The following is a 23,054-nucleotide window of genomic DNA, read 5'->3' as shown; positions in this document are numbered from 1 at the left end:
TTCCAACCAGAATCAAATATTTTATTTCATCTCTCTTCAAAGCACCCCAGAGGATGAGAAAACAAAGCTTGTGTGGAGGGAGGCAGAGTGAGTGAGCATATGCACAGTGGCTCTCCGAGGACGTTAAATACAAAGTGCTACATGTGAGGCTCTTTCTCTGCTCCCTGTAGTGTGACTGGTGCCGTTTTACATAGAACGACTTAACCACCTTTCATTCATCTCTCAAAGCTGTTAATACGCAGTGGCTGAGATTACAGCATGTGCTGTATGCTACAGCACAACAAAATAGCAAAACATGAGTAGGAAATTAAGTTTTACCTTAGTTTGCTCATAAACCTTAGTCAGAATTGATGCAATATTTAGTTTCACATGAAAAGTGCACTCTGTTCACTGTTGTTCTGTTGCGAGGCATAAACTGGCAATTCTGACTTTTTTCCTCAGAACTGCATGATAAACTCACAATTGCAAGTTAGAAAATCCAGTTCTGGGGGAAAAAGACCTGTTTTCCTCCAAATTTTTTCAGATTTTTCTCTAACTCACAATTGTGACTTTATATCTCACAATGTTTAGAAAAAAGTCAGAATTGGGCATTTGTATCACGCAATTCTGGGAAAAAAAGTCAGAATTTTTAGATGCAAACTCGCGATTACAAGACGGAATTGTGAGATAAAAAGTTTTTTTTTTGTTTTTTTTTCTTAAATGGAAATGGGCTTCCATACTCTTCTCACCAAGACTGCATTAAAAAAAAAAAACAACAACAGTAAAGCAGTAATATTGTGACATATTCTCACAATAAAAACATAATAAATAAATAAAAAAAGTGTAATTTATTCCTGTGATGGCAAAGCTGAATTTTCAGCATCATTACTCCAGTCTTCAGTGTTACATAATCCTTCAGAAATCATTCCAATATACTGATTTGCTGTTCAAGAAACATTATCAATGTTGAAAACAGGTGTGCTCGATATTTTTGCGGAAATCATAATCCTATTTTTAATCGTTTTTTGAAAAGATCATCATTTATTTTAAATGTAACATTCTAAATGTCTTTGTCACTTTTGATCAATTTAATGCATCCTTGCTGAATTAAAGTATTATATGATATATATTATTATATAAAATGTACTAAAATTAATCTGGTTTCAAACTCCTAGGACTTTATTTCAATGCAAAACAAATGCAGACTTCTTCAATACAATGAAAATACCATTATAAAAGGCACCGACTTATTTTTTTCCTGAACCAAAGCTGTCATATGGCTTCAAAAGACTAGTGCACAAGTCAATTGTCATTTGAAGAGTGTTCATCCTTTTTTTTAGCACGGACACTGTGCCATACATCTCCTTTTGTGTTCCACAGAAGAAAGTGAGATGAAATGATAAAAGAGAGTATACGAGAAAAGTATATGATGACAGTTTTTCATTTTTAGGTGAATTATCACTTAAAACTGACTCATAAATGGTTTGTCATAATGATGGACTTATTATTCTATTTTTATCATCAGAACTGTTCTCCAGCAATCTAGATATTTCCTCCAGTCAGCCGGAAGCTTGAAACCTCCATGAGCCCATTAGTGGAACTAGACGGATTCTGAATTACAGGCCCCTCTGGCTATACTACATATACATTGAGTGTTCCTCTGTGTCTGTCTGTGTGTGTGTGTGTGTGTGTGTGTGTGTGCCGATGAACGTCCAAGGGGCCACGGTCAAGCTGCAGTAACCAGCGGCTCTGCTGCGGGACTCACATGCCTACGATGGGAGGGACACCAGCATGCCAGGCCAAGGGCAAGTCCTGCATGTGCCCCTCCAGCCGCACACTGCACACCACCCTGCCCCCAACCGCCTCCCATCCTCCAGCCCCACACAGCCCCTCAGGTAAACCCATTCAAATAGGATCAGAGACGAACATATGGCAGCCTAACAACAGCGGTAATTTGGAGAGGATTTTCAGGTTGAAAGAAGGTGGTGGGGGAGGCAGAGCACAGACTACACTACAGAGAAAAGTACAAGCTAGAGTTTTGTTCATGTCAGTTACAGTGATAATTTAATTAAGATGGACCTTAAAAAGACACATTTCGATTATACTGGATTTAAATAAAATGAATGTTTATTTTAAGCTTTGTAAACTAATTTTTAAAATATTTAAAATCTATTTAAAATAGGCTACATTTGGAGTCCCTTTAATACTATTACTAATTATAATAATAAAATGAAATGAAATATAAATAAAATATGTAATTAAAATTAAATAACAAAAGGAATTATTATTATTATTAAGCAATAAAATATTTATATTATTCTTATTTAACAATATAACAATAATAATAATAATAACAAATTAAATATAGAATTAAGTTACAATAAAAAGTTATTAATAGTAATAATAATTATTATTATTATTATTATTATTAATAATAATAATAAATGACAAGTGATACATTGTTAATAACAATAATAATAATTAATTTAATATCTAATTGCCAATATGCTTTCAATAATTTAATTACTAAAAAACAATTCAATCATTGTTTAAATGTTTTTGTTTTTTAATAATAGTAATAATTATTATTATTTAATTAATTAGAATAACTGAGACTTGTCATAGCACTTGCATATTGCTCTTTTGTTGATTTTGCTTCCATTGTCCTCATTTGTAAGTCGCTTTGGATAAAAGCATCAGCTAAATGACTAAATGCAAATGGTAATTAATATTAAATAAATATTAATAATAGTAAATTATAATTTACTATTCATAGTAAATAATAACAATAATAATAATAATAATTTGTATTATTATTATTAGTAGTAGTAGTAGTAGTAGTAGTAGTAGTATTTACCAATATTAACAATAGAAGAAGAAGAAGAAGAAGAAGAAGAATTATGTTGTTGATATTGGTAAATACTTCTACGGTACTAGTAATAATAATTATAAATAAAAAGTACATTAATTATTTGTATTAATATTTAACATATAATAATAATGTATGGTTTTTAATTATTAATAATATTATTATCAATAATAATAATAATAATACAAGATTCAAGATTTATAATTCATATGTTACAATAATGCATATTAATTATAAATCAGAACACAAATAATTGCGAAATGTCTGGCGTGCAACTAAGCAGTAAACACACCATGGCTGTACCAAATTGCCAACAGAGCTTGGGAGAGAAAAGGGACAGCATACATGGACCAGGCACAGTCTGCAGTGCTGGAACATTTTAGTGCATCATGGGAAAAGGAGAGACAACGAAAGCAAAGAGACTAAAAGATGAGTTATCATCGGAGGCTGATTTTGGCTTGTTTGGCTTTGAAACTGCATGGTTAATTTCCTCACGGAGGCCCCAAGCACTCGTTAGACCCAGTGCCAGCGAAAACTTGGGCTCAGCTACTAGATCTGTCCAGGCTCTGTCTGGAGTGGGTATGTGTTTGCGTGTGAATGACGATGAAGGAGAATGTGTTGAACACTGATAACAGTGGCAGTGCGAGCACAGGGTTACGCCCCGAGGTTGAGTGGCCGGACACTTTAGCTCGCTCACACTCTTTTACACTCGCAACATCGAGAGTAACTTAGTGAGACAAACACAGACTGTATGTGTGAGACTTTGCTAACAGGACATAGTACAAGGACAGTCATAAACTGAGAAAACCGTATTTAACTGGGTTAGATCAGATGCCAACCTTGAAAGCAGAATAAAAATGAGGGTTCACAGTAGGATCTGGCTAAAACACGAGCATATTTCTGTTCTTATATCCAAACCATTTAGCTGTGAAGGCCAACTGTTGGAAAAAGCGGCCCAAAGGAACTATGAATTCTGACTACACAGAAAACTAGACTTTAACTACTTAGTATTCTAGACAGGTTTCACAAAACTCAGACTTATGGATGTGGTGTGACCAAAATCTTATATCACGATGACAAAGTCATTTTTTATGACAGTATTAGTACACTAGTATTAAAAAAGTTTGAGATCAGTAAGATTTTTTTTTTTTTTTAAAGAAACAAATACATTCATTCAGCAAGGATGCAATTTATTGATCAAAAGTGATAGTAATGACATTTATAATGCTATGAAAGATTTCTATTTAAAATATAAATCAAAGAAACGTGAAAAAAGGCATCACTGTTCCCACAAAAATATTAAGCAGCACAACTGTTTTCAACATCGACAATATTATGAAAAAAAAAAAGTAAAATACTAACCTCAAACTTATATAAAAATGCAGACATTCAAATTCAACATTGTCTAAATAAATTTAATTTATATATAAAAAAAATCAAATTAATTGTTCTAAAAGCTTTAAATTCCGTGAATTTAGGCATCAAAATTTGATTATTTTTTATTGTAACATTAATACTAGTGTATTCATACAACCAAATTAAAAACATAATACTCAAACCAGCAAAAAAGAAAACATATATTTTTTAAATAATTCAAATTTTAAATTCCAATTTAAAAATCCAACCCATACACTTATCTCGGCAACCATAATCAACAGAAACTGTTTATTTGTTTCTCTATCGTTATATGTAAATAACTTGAAGCAGGCCTTGGCACTGACAGCTGCATGAATACTGCGGTATACGTGGTAGAGCAGAATCTCTACGTACATCACATACCATTCCTAGATGTGGTCTAATAATGCAGTGATGTGTGGAAATGAGGTTTTGGTTAATTTAATTTTAGGAGATGAAGAAAAAAAAAAAAATATATATATATATATATATATATATATATATATATATATATATATATATATATATATATATATATATATATATATATATATATATATATATATATATATATATATATATATATATATATATATATATATATATATATATATATATATATATATATATATATATATATATCAGTCCAGATAACAACAATACTCTCAATCACCCTTTGAAGCCACTTAGGAAGGCCAAAACATGCTTTAGATAAATGGATGCTATTATCCAGGGAGCTCTCCTATTGAGGATGGTTCCAGTAATGGCAGATGCCGCTGCCACTTCCTCCCGCATTCGCCAAGAACCAATCGTGCTCAGTCCAGCTAGGCGTAGCTTGAGAAAAACTGGAGCTCCTAATCAAACTGTACGCTGACAGGGCCAAAAACAGGGTGGTGTTTGTTGTGCTGAGGAAATGGTTGAAGAGATAATTACGCCAAAACGGCCACTACCACCCATCCATTCCCCAACTTCCTATAGTCCATCATCACTCCCAATCAGCAATCACACTTCCGGATATTCTCTCTTGCTTTCCCCCGGAGCATCTCTGCTAGCAGGACTCCAGAGCAAGCGCGAGGATCACGAAATAATGTTGGTGATGCCCTGAGGACAGTCATGCCTGAACGGCCCACTGCACACAGCGTGGGGGCATTCCTGGCCTCTCGCCACCAAACTCAGAAAAGTGTTAAGGCAAACACTGACTGACTCAAGCCTGAGTCAAGCAACCGTTTGCCTGTGCTTCATGTCGTGAGTCCACTTCAGAGCAGCAAGCTAAAGCTAGTTTACAGGTGAGAGCCTGTAACCTGAAACCTCACGGGGATGACCCTCATGTAAATCAACCACTGCTGCATTCAAACTGCCATGTAAGGCTGCACGATATATGAAATAAAATCGAATAGGATATGGTTTAATGTGATAGTCTAATCGCAAATGCTGCGATTTAATGAAATAAATATATCTGGGGCCAGTTTAAGATTTAAGCACGGCACTGTGTTCATTTACACGCGTACAGCAGTGTTACTTTAGTATCACTGAGATACTATTATAGTTTTTTTAATTTTAATTTTTAGTAATTTTGTTGTGTTTTTGTCATTTTTATTCATTTGTCTATACTATACAGACATAAAAATCTATATTAAGCATATTTAATTAATTTTTATTTCATTTTTAGTTTGTTACTAAAAGAAAATGAGAAATTATGCCTTTCCAATTAGCTGAAAATATTTTAAATATTTTATTTTTTGTTTAATATTACATTTAGACAGAAGTGTACTGTTTTCATGTATCTTAATGTTTAAATAATGAAATGTAAATATTAGTGTTGTAATTTTACAGTTATACTATAGAATACATATTTTATTTTTTAAAAGAAATACTTTTCATTTTACAATAATATTATAATTACATTTTTCTTATTTTGCTACATTTTTAATATATATTTTTTTATCTATTTTTTTTTTTTGTAAAATCATAATGTATGGGTCAAAAGTTGAAAGATTTCTTTATAAATTCACTTCCCCCTCCCAAATCGTTCAACCTGTAAAGTATTTTTGTTTAGCTTTTTATTTTATATGCAGATGCACTCCCTAACAAAACCACCCAAAACATTCTAGAATGCTTAATTCTTTCCAGATACAGCTATTAAAGTAATTTGGTGAGAATTCTTGCATTGTTTCATATCACAATATGTACTGCAAAAAAACAAGACAAAACAAGTCTTGCATTTCCTATATCGTGCAGCCTTACTGTCTAGTATTTTACATTCCTTTCAAACCAAAAAAAGCACATTCAAGGCGCTCATCTGAATTTCGAAGGGTACAAAAACAGGGCTGGTTTTGCTAAGGGTGTGTTTCACAAGTCTGTTTTGAATGGATGGCAAACAAACCAGACAGATGGCCAGAGATATATTCAAATTCCTTGTTTTAAAGACATCCTGTGAGTGGATATTGTTTCTATATTCAAATCTGACTGAGGGAGATCCAAACCACATCTATAACATTCGTCTATAGTACGCTTCAGAGGAATCCAGGTAGCTTTTAGGCAGAATTGAGAGCGGGCAGCTAATAGGACAGCTATAAATAAGCACAAGGACTGTCAGGGGTGTCAGGGCTCTAAATGGAAAGGTTCAGTCTGAGCGGAGGGCTTTTTAATTAACAGTTCAACCCTCTGAGGAAGAGATGGTCTTCACAGTATTAAAGCTAAAGCAGTCAGACCTCTGCTCCACAGCAGACACAATACACAACCACATCCCCTCTTAAAGTCTCATGCATTTCCCCTGTTGTGACTAAAGGACACTGGTGAAATCTCCATCAGCACTGAAACATCACAACAAACACTCACACTTTAATGAGAACAGAGAAACAGAGGTGGTAACCAAAAATGAGCCAAAGAGGACGAATAGAGGACGAAGCGGAAATGGCTGAATCTCACAAAAACTATTAAGAAACGTCTGAGTCATATTTCACCCCAAGATCAAAAGAAATTATAAATGCAATATGCATGAGGAAAATGAAATCTGTTTTGCACTGAATTTGAACTCTATTTTTTATTTTATGCACTGACAAGATTTTCATGATGATATACTAGTAATAAAATACTATACATTTATAATTCACCTGAACGAATGTGACATTTCATTTTCATTTTGTAATTTATTTATAAAGGTAAGTTGTTTAGCTAAATTTGCACTTATGGTGCAATTATTTTGGAAAATCAAGTATAAAATATCGAATTTTTGCAAAAAAAAAAAAATATTAATGAGAATAAATTACAAAAACTAGATTGATATTAATTGCAAATTCTGACACTGAATCCACTGACATATCCATCAATATAACCAAAACAACATGATGGCAGAATTTATACAGAATTGAATTAAATAACTAACTAATATGGTCTTTAAAAAAAATAGTGCACCCATACATGAAAACTTGCTGAAAATTTTCTCGCCCCCAGGTTATCCAAGATGTCGATAAGTTTGTTTCTTCATTGTAACAGATTTGGAGAAATTTCGCATTACAGCACTTGCTAACCAGTGGATATAAGATAACAATAACAATACAACTACGAATTCTACTACTAATAACAATATAAAACGCACTTTAATGAGCTGCTGGGTTCATGAACATTAATCACATTGTCTGCAAACTGATTTGCTGAAATCAAAACAGGGACGATAATAGGTGAGCGCCAGCCAATGAGATTGCCATATGCGCATTAGTTCCGCCTAATAGCAGAGAACCCGGCAGTTCTTAAAAGCCGAAGAATTCCAAAGGAGCGCTGTTATTTTGACAGGAAAAAACAACAAAGAAGACATGGTGAAGATTTGGTCACATATGCGAGTGATGTACTAGCATTGTAGAGGGTTGGATTATGTATTTTGGCCAGAATTAAGCGAAGGTTTAAAGTTAAAGTGCCCCTATTTATGCCATTTTTAAGGTTGCTAATATTGTTTTAGGAGTCTCCTAAAACAGGTTTACATGCATGCAAGGTCAAAAAACACTTTAGTTTTCTCAAAAAATATATTTTATTTGACCTCATTTCTAAATGATTCGCAGTCCTTTGTGATTCACGGTCTACCGTGTACAGCGCGTGTCAGAAATGGCCCATTGCCATAACGGAACGAAAAGATGGTATCGATTGTACCTTACCAATTCGAGCCGGAGTCTGATGATGAAACGGTTGAAGTGGCTGATCGACAAGAGACTGATTCTCAAGCATGACTGGAGCAGGACGTTTCTCAGTGGTAAGTGTCAAGTGTTAACAAGTTTGTGGTAATTATAAGATGCGATAGCAAGTGGTTCGCGACGTAGAACATGGGGGGACATTATGCAAACGTGTTACTTCGTGACGTACAGCCATAACAGAATAAGATTCGAATTCCTGACGACTCGTTTAGGCGATTGCGAGCAGACTTTTTAAAAAATTTTTATAGACAATAACTATTTATCATGCACTGTCGGCTTCACAACTTTGCAGATAGTTTATGTTCACATACAGCTGCATGACACACTGCATGAAAGGTAATATTTGAAAAGGCATAATAGGGGCACTTTAAAATTCCTTGATGAAATCTTCACTTCACAAGGTGTTAATTGAAGGACTGTTGTCGTGTGAATTACTGTGATGTTTTTATCAGCTATTTGAACTCTAATTCTGATGGCACCCATTCACTGCAGAGGATCCACTGATGAGCAAGTGATGTAATACTAAATTTCTCCAAATCTTTTCTGATGAAGAAAGAAATGAGGGTGAGTAAATGTTTAACAAAATGTCATACTATTCTTTTAAAACATTTTCTTTAATGTAAAATGCAATTCTCATTTTTTTCTTTTTAATTTGGGGTGAAATATGACTTTTCTTTGTGACATTCACTCAAACATCAAGAGAAAGAAAACTGATGTTGACTCATTCTCAGCAGTGCTGTCAAGATGACTATAAAGTGCAGCCCAGAATAGGCTGAGAGAGGCAGGTGAGTGAAGGGTTAATGTACACACTCCTGCACGCTTTCACCCCCAACACTTCAAAGGTAAGTCATTTCTCTGCTCGGTCTCTGCATCTGCCAAACCCAGAGCCTCTTAAGAGCTGCTTTTGACTGTTGTGGTTGTAGAAAAAAAACTTGTCCTGTCTGTGAGCCTTTCAAGTTCAGGGTATAAAAGCTCCAGGCCGCCTGCTATTATAATATGCCTAAACACACACACACACACACACACACACACAAAGCTGCAGCAAAACCACGGGATCAAAAGAGAAAGTTCAAATCTATTTGACAATCATGTAATGACTCTTTCAATTATGGGAATGATATTGACAAATGATCACATCTGACTAATTAAGACATAATTAGATTTCAGATAATAGATGACAAGAACAGATAAAAGAAAAATCAAAGATTTTCAGGTTCAATCATGCTGTTTATCACACTGGGAAGAAACACACTCTGCATGACAAATCATATTTAATATTATAACGTTGTTTAAGCATGTTTGATCAGCAGCTAAATGACTTTATTTTCATTTCAGGGAGACAATCGAGGACGATATGAGGTTCCTCTCCCAAAAAAGAAAACACAAACTTTAATCATTCACATTTCATTTAAATTTTACATTTACAATGGAGACGGGAATAAATTAGTCATTACATCAATAGCAGCTACCACTAGTGCTCATTTTCTTGAAGCTCTCCCAAAACTTCACATGTGCTTCAAGAAAACTCAGTGATCTTCAGAGGTTTGGAGTCTATGCAAACTTAGTCATCATACATATTTTAAAAATCAAGCCTTGATATTATTTGAAAACTGCACAACACAACCTTAGTTTCACATACATTATCATTCTATAATATTTTCTTTTTCTTTTGAAAGAAATGCAAGGACACATTAAATTGACATGTTTATGTTACAAAAGATTTCTGCTTGAAATAACTGCGGTTTTTAAAATGTGGAAAAAAGGAATTGTTGTTTCCACAAAAATATTAAGCAGCACAACGGTTTTCTACATTGATAATAATAAGAAATGCTTACAAATCAGCATATTAAAATGATTTGTGAAGAATTGTGACACTGAAGACTGAAGTAATGGCTGCTGTAAAATTACTTTTCTAAATATACTCAAATAGAAAAGAGTTATGCTAAATTGCAATAATATTTACTTTTTTTAATCAAACAGATGCAGGCTTGGTGTGCATTTTTTACTAATTTTAAATGTGCTAGCAACTCACAAATCACACTTTTTCTGTTCCATTCATTCAAACTAAAGCACTTAGTCAACAAGCGTCATGTTAAATGAGGCTAATCAACAAAACAGGATACAGACGTTTCACCAGTCTACAACAAGAAGAGACTGCATATTTTTGGTGCACCAATCTGCCAGACAAGATCTTAAGAACATCACACTTAAGTCAAGCTGTGTGTGACTATGCTAACATTCCCCTTCAGACCAAACCGTGAGTGCAACATACGCGGATTGACGCTTTAATGGCCAGCGAAGACAACATTCCTGTGCAGCACCATGCCTCTTCCCTGAGAGACAGGGGCCAATGGGGGCATAGTTGGGAACTGCAGTTCAACCCATTGCTCCTAAAGCTATATCTGCACTAAATACTAGAAATTTGGCAAAACTATACACATTTTGACTAAACCCAATGACAAACAAACAATAGCCTATTACACAGGACACATGACATAAGAATGCATGTGTCTGGCATTTCATCTTTATCAGCACTGGCTCTAACAGCTCATGGATGGAGGCTGCACATGTAAATAGAAGTAAGTCATGAGGGCTGTGATTAAGATGGAGACAGAGATATTGTTATCTGGTAGGTCTCTGTTTTTGGATCTGGTTTGAGCAGCAGGAGGCCTGTGGGACGCAGGTTGAACAGGCCAAATCTGTTTTTGTGATTTGTATTGTTAATATAAATATGAGCAAACTGTTGGCAACAGACTTGCTGTCTGTGTCACTCCGCTCCCTAGTTCCCCGTGTCATGAATTAGTATTTTGAGGACTAACAAGGGCCTTGATTCACAAAACATTAAGACACGGATGACACAATTACCTGCAATATGACTGCAAGGTTATACATTAAATATAGCTGATCATACATTAAATACAGCAATAATCAAATAAATTTCCCTTTCATGCACATTACCAACAAAATCTGATGTAAAGACTGAAGAAAAAGTATTCTTGTGCTTGCATAATTTTCAGTTTACTGCAATAGTTTTGATAGGGAGACAGGAATATTATTGTTAACTAAAAGTAAAACCATGAAAAATTACTTGAAATAATCGTTAACTGAAATAAAACAAAAAACAGGCAATTTCTCTCTTTTTTAGTTTAGTGGAAGCACTAAAATAAAGTAATACTAAAATAAAAAATGAACAAAAACCCAATAAACATGCAATAAAAACAAATGACAAACACAAAATTACTAAAAATGTACCTAAAATCCAAAATATACAAAAATAAAATTGAAAATGTATAATACTAATAAATAAAACTATAACAGTATATCAGTTACAGCAAAATAACTTTGGAATGAGACAGCCCTAGAAACGTCTGACTGCCTAGGTAGTGCGCTTACTTAAGAATTAGGGAGCAGGTCGAGAATAACACGCAAATCTGCTATAGCAAAAAAATTCTGCGCAAGTGCCTTCCTGTAGCTCAAATAGTAAGCATAACTCTAAAAATGCCAAGGTCATGTGTACGATTCCCAAGGAAAGCAAGAACTTGTAAAATGTCTACCTTGAATGCAATGGAAGTTGCTTTGGCTAAAATGATGTACCAAATACAAAAATGTAAAAAGTATGTATATGTAAAAGGTATCAAAGGTCAAGAGGTGACCACAGCTGCATCCTAAACCTGGCTTACAACATGTCACATTAATAAGCCAAGCAAAACATAATACAGGACACACATGGAATTCCCAGAACCCACAAATGAGGCATCACCGTCAACTGAAGCCTTCTAAAATTACAGCAGTTTAGCATTTAGCGCTCTTGTTTCCCGTAACTTTGTTCGCATACTCTATGAGTCAATCTCAAACTACAAGCGTAAACAGTACATGCGGGCCAATAGGTTTCAAAATAAACTTTTTGGCTGAGCACCAAGACAATGACTATTATGCCATTATGTCCTCCACATAAGTACTCCATGCTTTTAAAATCATACTAGAGTGATAATTTTGAGGGCAGTATGAATGACAGATATGGGTTTTTCTCAGAAAGCATCAGACCCAGCAGTTTGCACAATGTGTCCTGCAGACTAGAATATGATCGAGTAACGCTTAGAGCACAGGGTCTCTTTAGCACAAACTATCAATAATATTCCATTTTATTTTGCTTTCATTTTCATTCTGAGGACAGGATGTAGTCCAAACCTGTTTGCAAATTCACTGCACAATGTGCTTACTTTAATAAAGCAATATTTCCAGCAATTAAGCAGATGCAAAATGATAATATAGATTATGTATAGTTTGAGTCAAAAATAATTAAAATCCAACGCCATCTGCATCAGAACCAAGTATGTGACACACACACTTTGCTGCAGAGCCAAAGCCAATTTATCTAAACTTTTGCAGCTGCACGACTGAAAGGGCACTAACTAGGATGCACCATCCAAAAACAGCCTTCTATAGATAACACAGGGACCAAACTTAATCTTTTCCTCTTTTTTAACTTTTACTTTATGTCTTTGACCATACATATCATATGAAAGCACTAACTGAATGATACATGTCTGTTGTTAATGTGTAATATGAAAACGAATATTTGTAATTATTTCGAGTATTTTTCTTCACAGAAGGAGAAATTTTGAAGAACGTATTGGTTTACCATATATTATTTGACCAATATGACCATATTTACTTTAAGTCTTCTCAAACCAAACACTAACTTTGTGTGACACAAACTGAAATTTAAGCCATTATGCACTGAAAGTCATGCTTTTGCATCATTTCCAAAACACGACAGCTCCAGTCCCTGTTCATTGTGATTGTAAGGAAAAGCGAGACCAGCACATTCCATCAAAATATATTCTTTTGTATTCCAAAGAAGAAAGAAACAAAGTCATACAGGTTTGGAACTACATAAAGGTGAGTGCAGTAAATATAATGACAGAATTAACATTTTTGGGTGAACTGTCCTTTTAGTTAACAATGGATCTCTCCACCCCCTTTCCAGAGGGTGCAAACTTTAAATGATTATTCCTCTATGGCTGTGCCTCTGGAGGACAGCTATAAATATACCAGCAGACAACAGTGCAGATTAAAAGCAGACAATGAGCAACAGGAAGAGATTCTGAGGAAAGGTCAGGCTAAGATTACATGGGCGGAGGTAGGCAGGGTGGCTGTTGGTGAAAGCTCCCCTAGTTTTGTGGCCCCTCTGCAGGCACCAGTTACAGGTGATTCCTTTGTGGATAAATGCACAGAGACCCTAAATATATGCTAGAATAAGTAGCATGTCAAAGAACGAAAACTGTCCATTTAATTTATGAATTTATTGCAAAGTCTATTGCGTTTAATGCATTGCTCTCCCAAGAAATTAACTCAGATTAACCTCTGAACAGAAGCCATGGCTAAAACTTCTACAAGGCAGGAGGGTGTGTGCTTAAAAGGATATTGCATTTCCTCTGAGTTACAAACTCATTCTGAGAACATGCACTCTCTCCTTCCTTCAAGCATTACACATATTACTCAACTTTTCATCTTTGGTCTGAATTGTACGCCACTGGAGATGTAGCCTTGTGAACCGGTTTTGTCGCGGCTGGAAAAAACGTATTATTAAGCAACTGACCAGATATATCAAAGTTATTCACTGAGCACTTGACAATGTGACTGCATTATATGTAAGATTCAAGCACACACTCAACCAAAAGTTCAATGTCTATAGGTTTAAACATGGAGTGAAGTAAACACCTGGGTTAGGAACTATTCTCAAGACACTCAAACTGACATGTACTAAATCTTGAGCATTTAAGTCTGAGCTTATCCCTTAAGCACAGAGATGTTCCCTTAGTGTACATCTTAAATTCTTTGCCAAAAGCTGTTCCTCGTTCCCCTTGAACTGTCACACAGAAATCTAAAAATACAGTACCTCTCCCTCCCAACAAGCCTGACAGGTGAAACACTTTAAAGGTGCACGGAGTAAGTTTTGGTTTAGGTTTAGTTTGTTCTTACTTGTCGCAATGGACAACTTTGATTGTTGTTACACTCACTTATTCTGTTTGACAGAACACAAACATATTGATCCATCACTTCTTTGCTGTTGGTGTTTGTAAAGCACGTTTTAAAGAAAACCAACACACTCTCATGGCAATCTGGAACTATTTTATGGTATTTTGCACAATCTAATTTGTATGTTTTTGCACAGTCAGCTAGATTTAAGGGTGGACCTTCATGCTTGTTTTTTCTAAAAACCATAAGGTCCCATACAAACCACATTATTTTCATAATATTGCTTTGATTAACATTAATATTGTCAATATTTGTGGTAGTCAACTGCATGCCACAGTTGGTCATGTGACATTAACATGGCGGCATCCATGAGGGGGAGACCAGCTCTGTCTAATAACAGCTTTTTTCCTAGAAGATTTTGAGACTTCCTCTCGTGAGAGTGTATATCATTTTAATTACGCTTCCCAAAAGTGTCTTCATTAGTAAAACTTTTTAATTAGCATAAAGTTCACTTTTCGAGTCACATTTCCAACATTCACTCGCAGAAGTTGTTAGAATGGTATTCAAACGCTTACCAAACCACACCGAAAGCTCCGTATCCGATCGGTCTGTCCGGCTCTATATCCAGCTGTTGTTGTAAGTGATGCGAGTGTTGGTGGTGGTGATGATGCACCTTCACGGCGGCTGCGGCGGCGGCTTGAACTTGCGCTGGGGCTGCAGCGGCCGCCGGCCCCGGAGCTTGTCCGGGAGCGGGCGAGGGGAAGTACGGCTGCTGCTGGCTCGGGTTCAGCATCACCGCCGCCGCGGCAGCAGCAGCAGCGGCCGCGGCCGTAGAGGCGTGCTGCTGTACTGGGTGCACGGCGGCGGCCGAGCCGGGGTGCTGGAGGTGATGCTGGCCCGGGTGGTGATGGTGGTGGAGGTGGGCGGGTGGCGGGAGATGGGGCAGCTGGTGGTGATGGTGCGGGTGATGCGCTGCCACTGCCGCGGTGCCGCCGTTGTACGCAGCCATCATTTTCGCGGCATTGGAAGCCGTCGTTCCGCACAGAGCCATTCACTCACTCAACAGCCCGAAATGAGAGGTGGAAAAACAAAACAAAGAGGCGAACGAGATGGAGAGGGAGGCTGCCAAGATGTCAAACTCTCATTTGGCTGTCATCGAGCCAAACGACGGGTCAAATCAAAGCAGAAATGTCCGGCATACATCGAGATGAGCGTGAAAAGGTGTCATACTAACAACTCTCCAGCTTTGATCTGACCTACTTCGGAGGGTCTTTCGCGTTATACGTTCCAGACTAGCAAAATGACAACCGCGGACATCCGAGAAAGCCCTCGCGGAGGGTAAACAAAAGAAAAGTAAAAAGGAGAGGGATCAAATCAAAATAATGCGCTCCCCCCATAATAAATCAATTCCGCACGGCCTTAAATCTCCCTCATGTTGGAGGCATGAGGAGCACCTTGCTTCGCTCGAAACTCGGGCTTGTATGGAAAGGGAAATTAGGTGGATAGTACAAGTTACGGGGGAAATGCAACATTCATCTTTTAGATTTCTTCATATTTGCCATTTTGGGCTCATCCAGCCCCGTTTCCACCGCCAGGGCTGCATGCAGTTTGCAGAAGTTACGTGGATCTCAATCAGGCCACCGTTGCTGACTTGGTACTTGCTCGCCAGCTTACTTGTTTACATTTACATGAAAACGCGCAATTCTCCCGTGCGAAAAGACTGCTACACTGTATCGATCCGGGAAGCTTGTTTTGCAGTATGGCGCTCTGTTACCGCTTTCAGTTGCGCTCGAGCCCGAAGCTGTAGATGGATAGCTCCAGATCCGCTCCAAATGTCAAAATCCCCTCGAAACACCCATCACGCTGATCAACAGAGCAATCCGTTTTCCTGAAACAAGGAAAACATTCTTCCGAAGCCTTCAACTTATTTTCCCCATCGATAACGTTGTGCTCGTTCACCGGCGTGCCGCTTTCCTGCGCTCAATATCGTGGGCATGTATATCCAGTGAAGAAGAAATCAAAATAAAAACATCCAGTGTTCCTTGCAGTCATAAAACAGGCGGCCAGCGTCCTCACCCCCTCGCCGGATGGTGCTGCCAGGACCTGGGAAGGCACACGCGCAACCCTGCCGTCTTGGGTACCCGTCTATTCCTCGTCTGATCGACAAGGCTGTGAGCCAATCGCGTTCCGCTTCGGAAGTAGCACAGCCAATCAGCGGACGAGAGGAAGAGACGGCGGTCCAGCCATAATAAACAGGCCCTTGTTGCATGTGGAAGCTAACGCCATTACGGCTACAAGATACTGTAAAAGCCAGTGAGAGTCTACGGAGGCTTTGAGCCGAAATGGAGAGCGAAGGGCCCCACTTACCCAGCGCTATTACGCGAGACATGCCATCCAATTAGCACCTGCCATTTAAGTGAGTCCCTTGTCTGAAAGGAGAGCCATGATTCGCTGTCCAATAGTTTTTTCAAATCGAAGGAAAAATGCACAGTAACAAGGACGGTCAAACATTATACTATATATATTACAGAAATATATAGAGTTTACAAAGTTTATAGTTTGTTGTTACAGTAGGCTACATTAAAATATATTTAACTTTGAAATATAAAGTGTAAAGTTTAATTTCGAAGTCTAAATGGGAATACTTAATGAATAATTTGTTCATAATGAGAAATGTTTAGATTATCACTGAACCAATTTCTCACTATTAATGGTCAACACATCTATAAACTTGTGGGAATGTTTATTGAATGGTTTTTTGTTTGTTTGTTTGTTTGTTTGTTTTTAAATAAATGTTAAGCCAATTGAAGATGACAATTGCCTACAATGTTTTAACTTAATTTCAATTTCTTTTGCCCGTATGTATTACTACTCTAAGGTACTAATATGTACCTATCAGGGGAAAAAAGGTACAAATATGTGCTTTTAAGGGTACTGCTCCAGCGACAAGCTGTTGTGCCCCAAAAGGTAACATTTTAAACTCCTTTTTTTCTGTGTGTTCGATGTGTTAAACCTTTTTTTTTCCTTTTTCTAGTAATTCGATTATTTTGCATCAAAGATGTTTAGGTATGTATCTACACGTCAGTTGACAATATGAGAATTATGCAAAGTGTGTAAAAAGTGTGACAACTAGCCCCATCATCCTCTAAAATTAAAATATTAGGTAACATAATTTAATAAATCAGCTTACGCATACATTTTTATAAAAAATTTTTAGAGTAGGCTTGATTATGAGACTGGAAAACTCAATCAAGTTGACTTGAGCAGTTTAGAGTGTACAGCTGTACATTCCAAACCTTTGACCTCAGCTCTTATGTGTTTGCTTAAGGATAAATGCTTCATCTCAGCTGGCTTTCACAGCACTGGCAGTGTACTGAAGCATGCAGGTGACGTGTTTATTCGTGATATAACTTAAAGCTCTGTTTAAGCATTAACTCAGCCGTGGTTACACTGAAACTCAGAATCTTTGAGTGATTTTCAACAATTATTTGATAACATATGAGGTTATAGAGCTTCTTTAATCTGCTTTTATGGCCTTTTAATTTTTTTTGGCAAACCAGTGTTGCAGTGTGATGCTGCTATATGTACCTTTTGTAGTTTCCTGGAATTGAACCACCAGGGCATTAAAGGCTGAAACTAAAGCAAAGCGATCAGCTGTGGAATCTTCCAGAAAGAGTGACTGCTGTACGTGTCTAATTAACCACTGGAAATATTTTGAACAGAATAATTAATCCTCTTGTCAAGGTCCAAAATAAACTGGTGCCCTCCTTTAAGTGCAGGCCTAGTTCTTATGGATGAGTGGGACGTGCTCTACATTGAGTCCGCCTGCACCAGAGGGAGGATGCTAACTGTCCCTCAAAAAAAAAAAAAGACATTCCCAGAACTAAATCAGGCCCCATTGATCTGGACATTGTTCTGTCTGAAAATGTAGCAGCTGCAGTATTTTAATCAATAGTGACAAGGCATCATCCACAATGACTTCACATCTTTTCAGTTGAAATTACTGTGCTGAATTTGCACTTGCACACACATGTAATCTATATAAATAAATCACTGCATCCCCAATTGGTATAGACCTTAGTCAGGTTAGACATCGTATGAATTTAATGTAGATGAAAATGAGTATGGACTAAAAACTTTTAAAACTGGAGTTTGACTACATTTTCTTTCTTTCTTTTTTTCCAGAAAGACTTTTTTTGTTTCAGCTGAACAATTGGTATGCTGTCAAACAACAGTACAATCCATTGAACACACTGTACTTCTATCCCTCACAGCCTCATTTTCACACCTGTCAAAAATTAAATATGGCGCTACCCTGACTGAGGTTTATTGGTCTGGTTAGAATCCTAAAAATGTGGCTTTTCATGAAAGCAGCGTCATGACAGTGACATGAACAATGCTTTCAGATATTATTAATGCAATATTTAAATTACAGTCTATTATGATGATGCCTGTATTCTGCATCCTGTCTCATCTTTCTCAGCGTTTCATCTTTTCATCAGGCAGCATATGGCACATGAAAACTTCCAGAGATTTAGTTCATTCTTAGTCACAATGTGCATGAATTAATTGATCACTGTCTGTTCAACAATTGATCCATGACCCTGAAAGCTTCACAGTATGATATATTTGTGTTAATTAATTAACACTGCAAGATAAAAAACTATTATTATCTTCTTTTTTTTAGCATCCTTCTGTCTCTTCAAAGGGAGATTTTAATATGAATGCAAACACATAGAGCTGGGCAGTTAAGGACATTTTTGTAATACCTGCAACAATTAAATGCTGCAAACCAATGAAACAGTGTGGTCTTAGCTACTAAGGGTGATTTTCCATAACCTAGAAATAGTCCACCAGAAATTAAAATTCTGTGATTCGTTCTTCTGTTGAGCATAAAAGAAGAGATTTTGAAGACTGTTGGTAACCATTGACTTCCATTTTGTTTTTTATCCAAACAATGGAAGCCAATGGAAAGCGAAACTGTTTAGTTGCCAACATTCTTCAAAATCTTGTATTTTGTGTTCCAAAGAAGACAATAAGTCATGCAGGTTTGAAATTTAAAAAATGAAATTTTTGGCGAACTATCCCTTTAACTGCTGGATTGTGGTGAATAATTTAGGGTTGATAGTTGATGGTGCAGCATCTGAGCGCTGATTAACTGGATTAAAGGCAATATAGAGGAACCCTGCTGATTTCTTCTGTATAGATGAAGAGACAGCAATTTCTTGGTCTGCATGCTGTTACTAACACCAAGTCAAATCAGTTATTAGGTACACTGATGAATGGGACATGTCCAGCCTCACCTTATTAAGCTTTCAAAAAAAAAAAAAAAACAGTTCCTGATAGATTTATTTTGTGCATTTTCAAAAGCAGTAATCATTGCAATATGTGTGATTATTTAGGGAGTTTTTTTTTTTTTTTTTAAATATTAAACTGTAATATTTGCTTTTATTGTATCTGAATACATAATATGTGTATTTGTTGAGGGCCACGGATATGTATTTTCATCTATGTAGACGGTTTCTGCAAAATATCTGTAAAACATTCCTATTTGGAATGTGTAAGGACATTCACCCAAAAATTAAAAATACTTTCATCATTTATTCACCCTCATGTTATTTCAAACCTCTATGACTTTTTTCATCTGTGGAACATAAAAAAATATATTTTGTAGAATGCTGGTGACAGTTTCGATTCCCACCAACTTTCATTGTATGGACAAAAAATACAATAAAAGCCAATGGGAACGGAAATAACTGCCATTCTTCATATCATGCTTCTTTATGTTCAGCAGAAGAAAGATATACATACCGGTTTGGAACAAGGGTGAGTAATGACAGATATCTTCAGAATAAATAATGACAGAATTTTCATTTTTTTGGGTGGACTATCTCTTAAAGACTTTTATGATATATGTAATGCTTTTAAATGGTGCACTTCTTAACAGACACATGTGTGCTTAGTGGGTTTTATGCTTTTAAATTGTGGTTTAAATAAACCTCATTATGTACGCACCATGTCTAAATGCATTAAACTGCCTTGAAGTGGTATGCAAAACGCAAGCTTTTGTGTCCATGGGTTTTGATGAGAGGTTCTCGGGCAACACAACCCATTTTGGACATTCTGTATGCATAAGATATCTGTTTGATGTTTGTTCATCTTTGCAAGCACACCCAGGTGAAAAACAAGTGCACTTCCATAATGTAGGCTACTTAAAATGCTCTATTTTCACGCACTAATTTTGTACTTAATATACTAAAACTGATCCTTTAGTACTTCTTAAGATAAACTTAAGATCATCTAAGTGTACTCAACTGTGCTATTTTGAGACACCATGAATATGAACTAAAATGCACTTTTAACATAATATATTTGTATTTAAAAATGTATTTAGCTACCACTTATAGTACACTTGAGTGTACTAGTGAATGAAAGATGGGTTCAAGTGTACTAATAAAAAGATTGTAGAGATCTGAATTCAGCTAATGTTTTGCTGGCCAATACTACTTCTTTTGATTTTATGGCGGGTTCCGAACCAACTTCAAAGGTGCATACCACCACCTACTTGAGATGGGGTGTAAAGAGAATGAACTATGGCATATGCACTCCTATTATATTACCCACTACTTCTAAAAAAATCTTGTGACTGTATTTATTTGTTTTCCTGGATTTGGACCTTCATTTAATAAGCTGGTTATTGTGAATTACTGGTATCTTAATGCTTGTATTTTTTCCTTAAGAATCCTCCTTTCTGCTGGCCAGAGGTCTTAGACTTTATACTGACACCTACTGGCATGGAGGCAAATGTTTTCCAATTCCATTTTAGAAATGCTTCTTTGATAGGCATGGGTGCACGATTCCTTTATTGTTCTTAATACATAATTCCAATCATATTTTTCAAAATGTTCAATTTTCTTTTTTTTAAGGGACAAAACATTTTGTTACTAAATGCAAGGTTTGACATATTGACTAAGATATACAGTATCACAAGGGTGCAAAAAGTGGCTGAGGATGTCATCAATACAGCCCATCATTTTCTACACCACGCATGATCAATAATTCAATAGCATGCATTTTTCATTGTTCATTCAGTTTGACCAGCTACTCAGACACACTGAGAGATTCAGTTCTGAAGGATGCACAGGAAAAACATGATTGCACTCTTGACCATATCCCATAATATCTAAGCTTGTACCCACATAAATCTAATAGTGGACAATGATATAGTGAAATTCTCTTTGCTACAAGGATTTACTGAATGGTTGAGGATAACCCAGGCGTGAGGATCTGCACAGAGATTCGGTGTCCTAATTAGACCCTGGCATTGACAGTGAGTACTGCTTGGGGCACTGTGGCGGGGAAGCTGCAGGAATGTAGTGCTGAATAACTCCAGGCAGACCATAGTATGTAATTGGAGCAGAAAACAGATGGTCCTGAGCATGCAAAAGAAAACACATCAAAACACAGAGTAGCTCATTGGATATAATCATCCAAATCGGTGGTGCATCATGATTAGGAGTGGAAATCGTAAAGATTACAAATCTGGCTCCTTAACAGTTCCATTAATCAATATTTTTTCTACATTTATGGAATAAATATTTGCAAAAAAGAGTTGAAGATTCATCATTTCAATAATAAATGCATACAAAACGTGTTTACACAAATGGTTTAATGACTTTCAGTCTCTATAGAGTTGGAGGTCTGAAAATTTGTGCTACCTACTCAGGATGTGTAGTTAAAACAGTTTAAATTAAAATATTGGTAGAACATGAGAGGCATGAGAGAAGCTGAAGCTGTTGGATGTACTATCACAGTGTGAAATGTGTTAAAAACGGAGGTAGCAGGAAAATAATGTGCTATCAGCATAACGTTCATATGGTGCGATATGGCGTTAGACTTTACTACATGCTCCAATCCTGACCTTAAAACCATGTGGACAGTGTTGGAAACATCCTGTTATGCTGTCCAGTAATTGGCATTATACTATTCAACACTAAACAAAGAAAAATGTAGTAACATATTTCATAATACTGGCACATCTCATAATAACTGCACGTTGTTTCATAACAGCTACTAATTTAAGTTATATGAGCTCTGTGTGTACCTACTTAACCATATTTTGGAGACAAAAGTGTATCCAGAAGTGAGCTAAATCTGATGAAACCTCCCAAAACAGGAGTTTTTTTTCTGTATGTTTTAGGTTATATAAAACTGTATATAAAACAATATGGAATGTCCACATTTAGAAAATTTACAGTTGATGCTAATGTGATTGCTTGACTAAAACACTGACTGAATTATTATTAACTGGATTATTCAGTCACAAATTGTACTACATTTGTTGCTCTGTATGTTTTTTGATTTACTAAAAAGAATCATCTCATAATGTGTTCAGGATTTGGACTACACTGATTGTGCTGTATGTTTTTGATTCACTAAAATGAACTTGCTCACAAGAGTCATTTGTTTGGGAGTCAGATACACTGCTTGTGCTATATGTTTTTGATGAATTAAAAAGAATTGTCTCATCAGAGTAATAAATACACTACGTATGTAGTGCACTAGGTGCTGAATCAGAATCATAGTTCAGCTCATAACCTCAACTATTAAGATATTCGGAAGAAGTGTTAATGGTATAACACTTT

The 23,054-nt window shown here is 36.3% G+C and overlaps 1 protein-coding gene across 1 annotated transcript in view; it reads right to left on the bottom strand.

The window, feature by feature from the left end:
- nlk2 (nemo-like kinase, type 2) overlaps positions 1–16,797 on the bottom strand; it is an 85,304-nt gene extending 68,507 nt beyond the window's left edge. The window contains exon 1 of the mRNA XM_058799137.1: positions 14,985–16,797. Coding sequence (XP_058655120.1) covers positions 14,985–15,460 — 476 coding nt within the window. The 5' untranslated portion in view covers positions 15,461–16,797. The remainder of the gene's footprint in view (positions 1–14,984) is intronic.
- Between the last annotated feature and the right edge of the window lie 6,257 nt (positions 16,798–23,054).

Source organism: Onychostoma macrolepis, chromosome 15, assembly GCF_012432095.1.
Source record: "Onychostoma macrolepis isolate SWU-2019 chromosome 15, ASM1243209v1, whole genome shotgun sequence".
Lineage (NCBI taxonomy): Eukaryota > Metazoa > Chordata > Actinopteri > Cypriniformes > Cyprinidae > Onychostoma > Onychostoma macrolepis.
The sequence above is the reverse complement of the archived record's forward strand: the minus strand, read 5'-3'. Positions and strand labels throughout refer to the sequence as shown.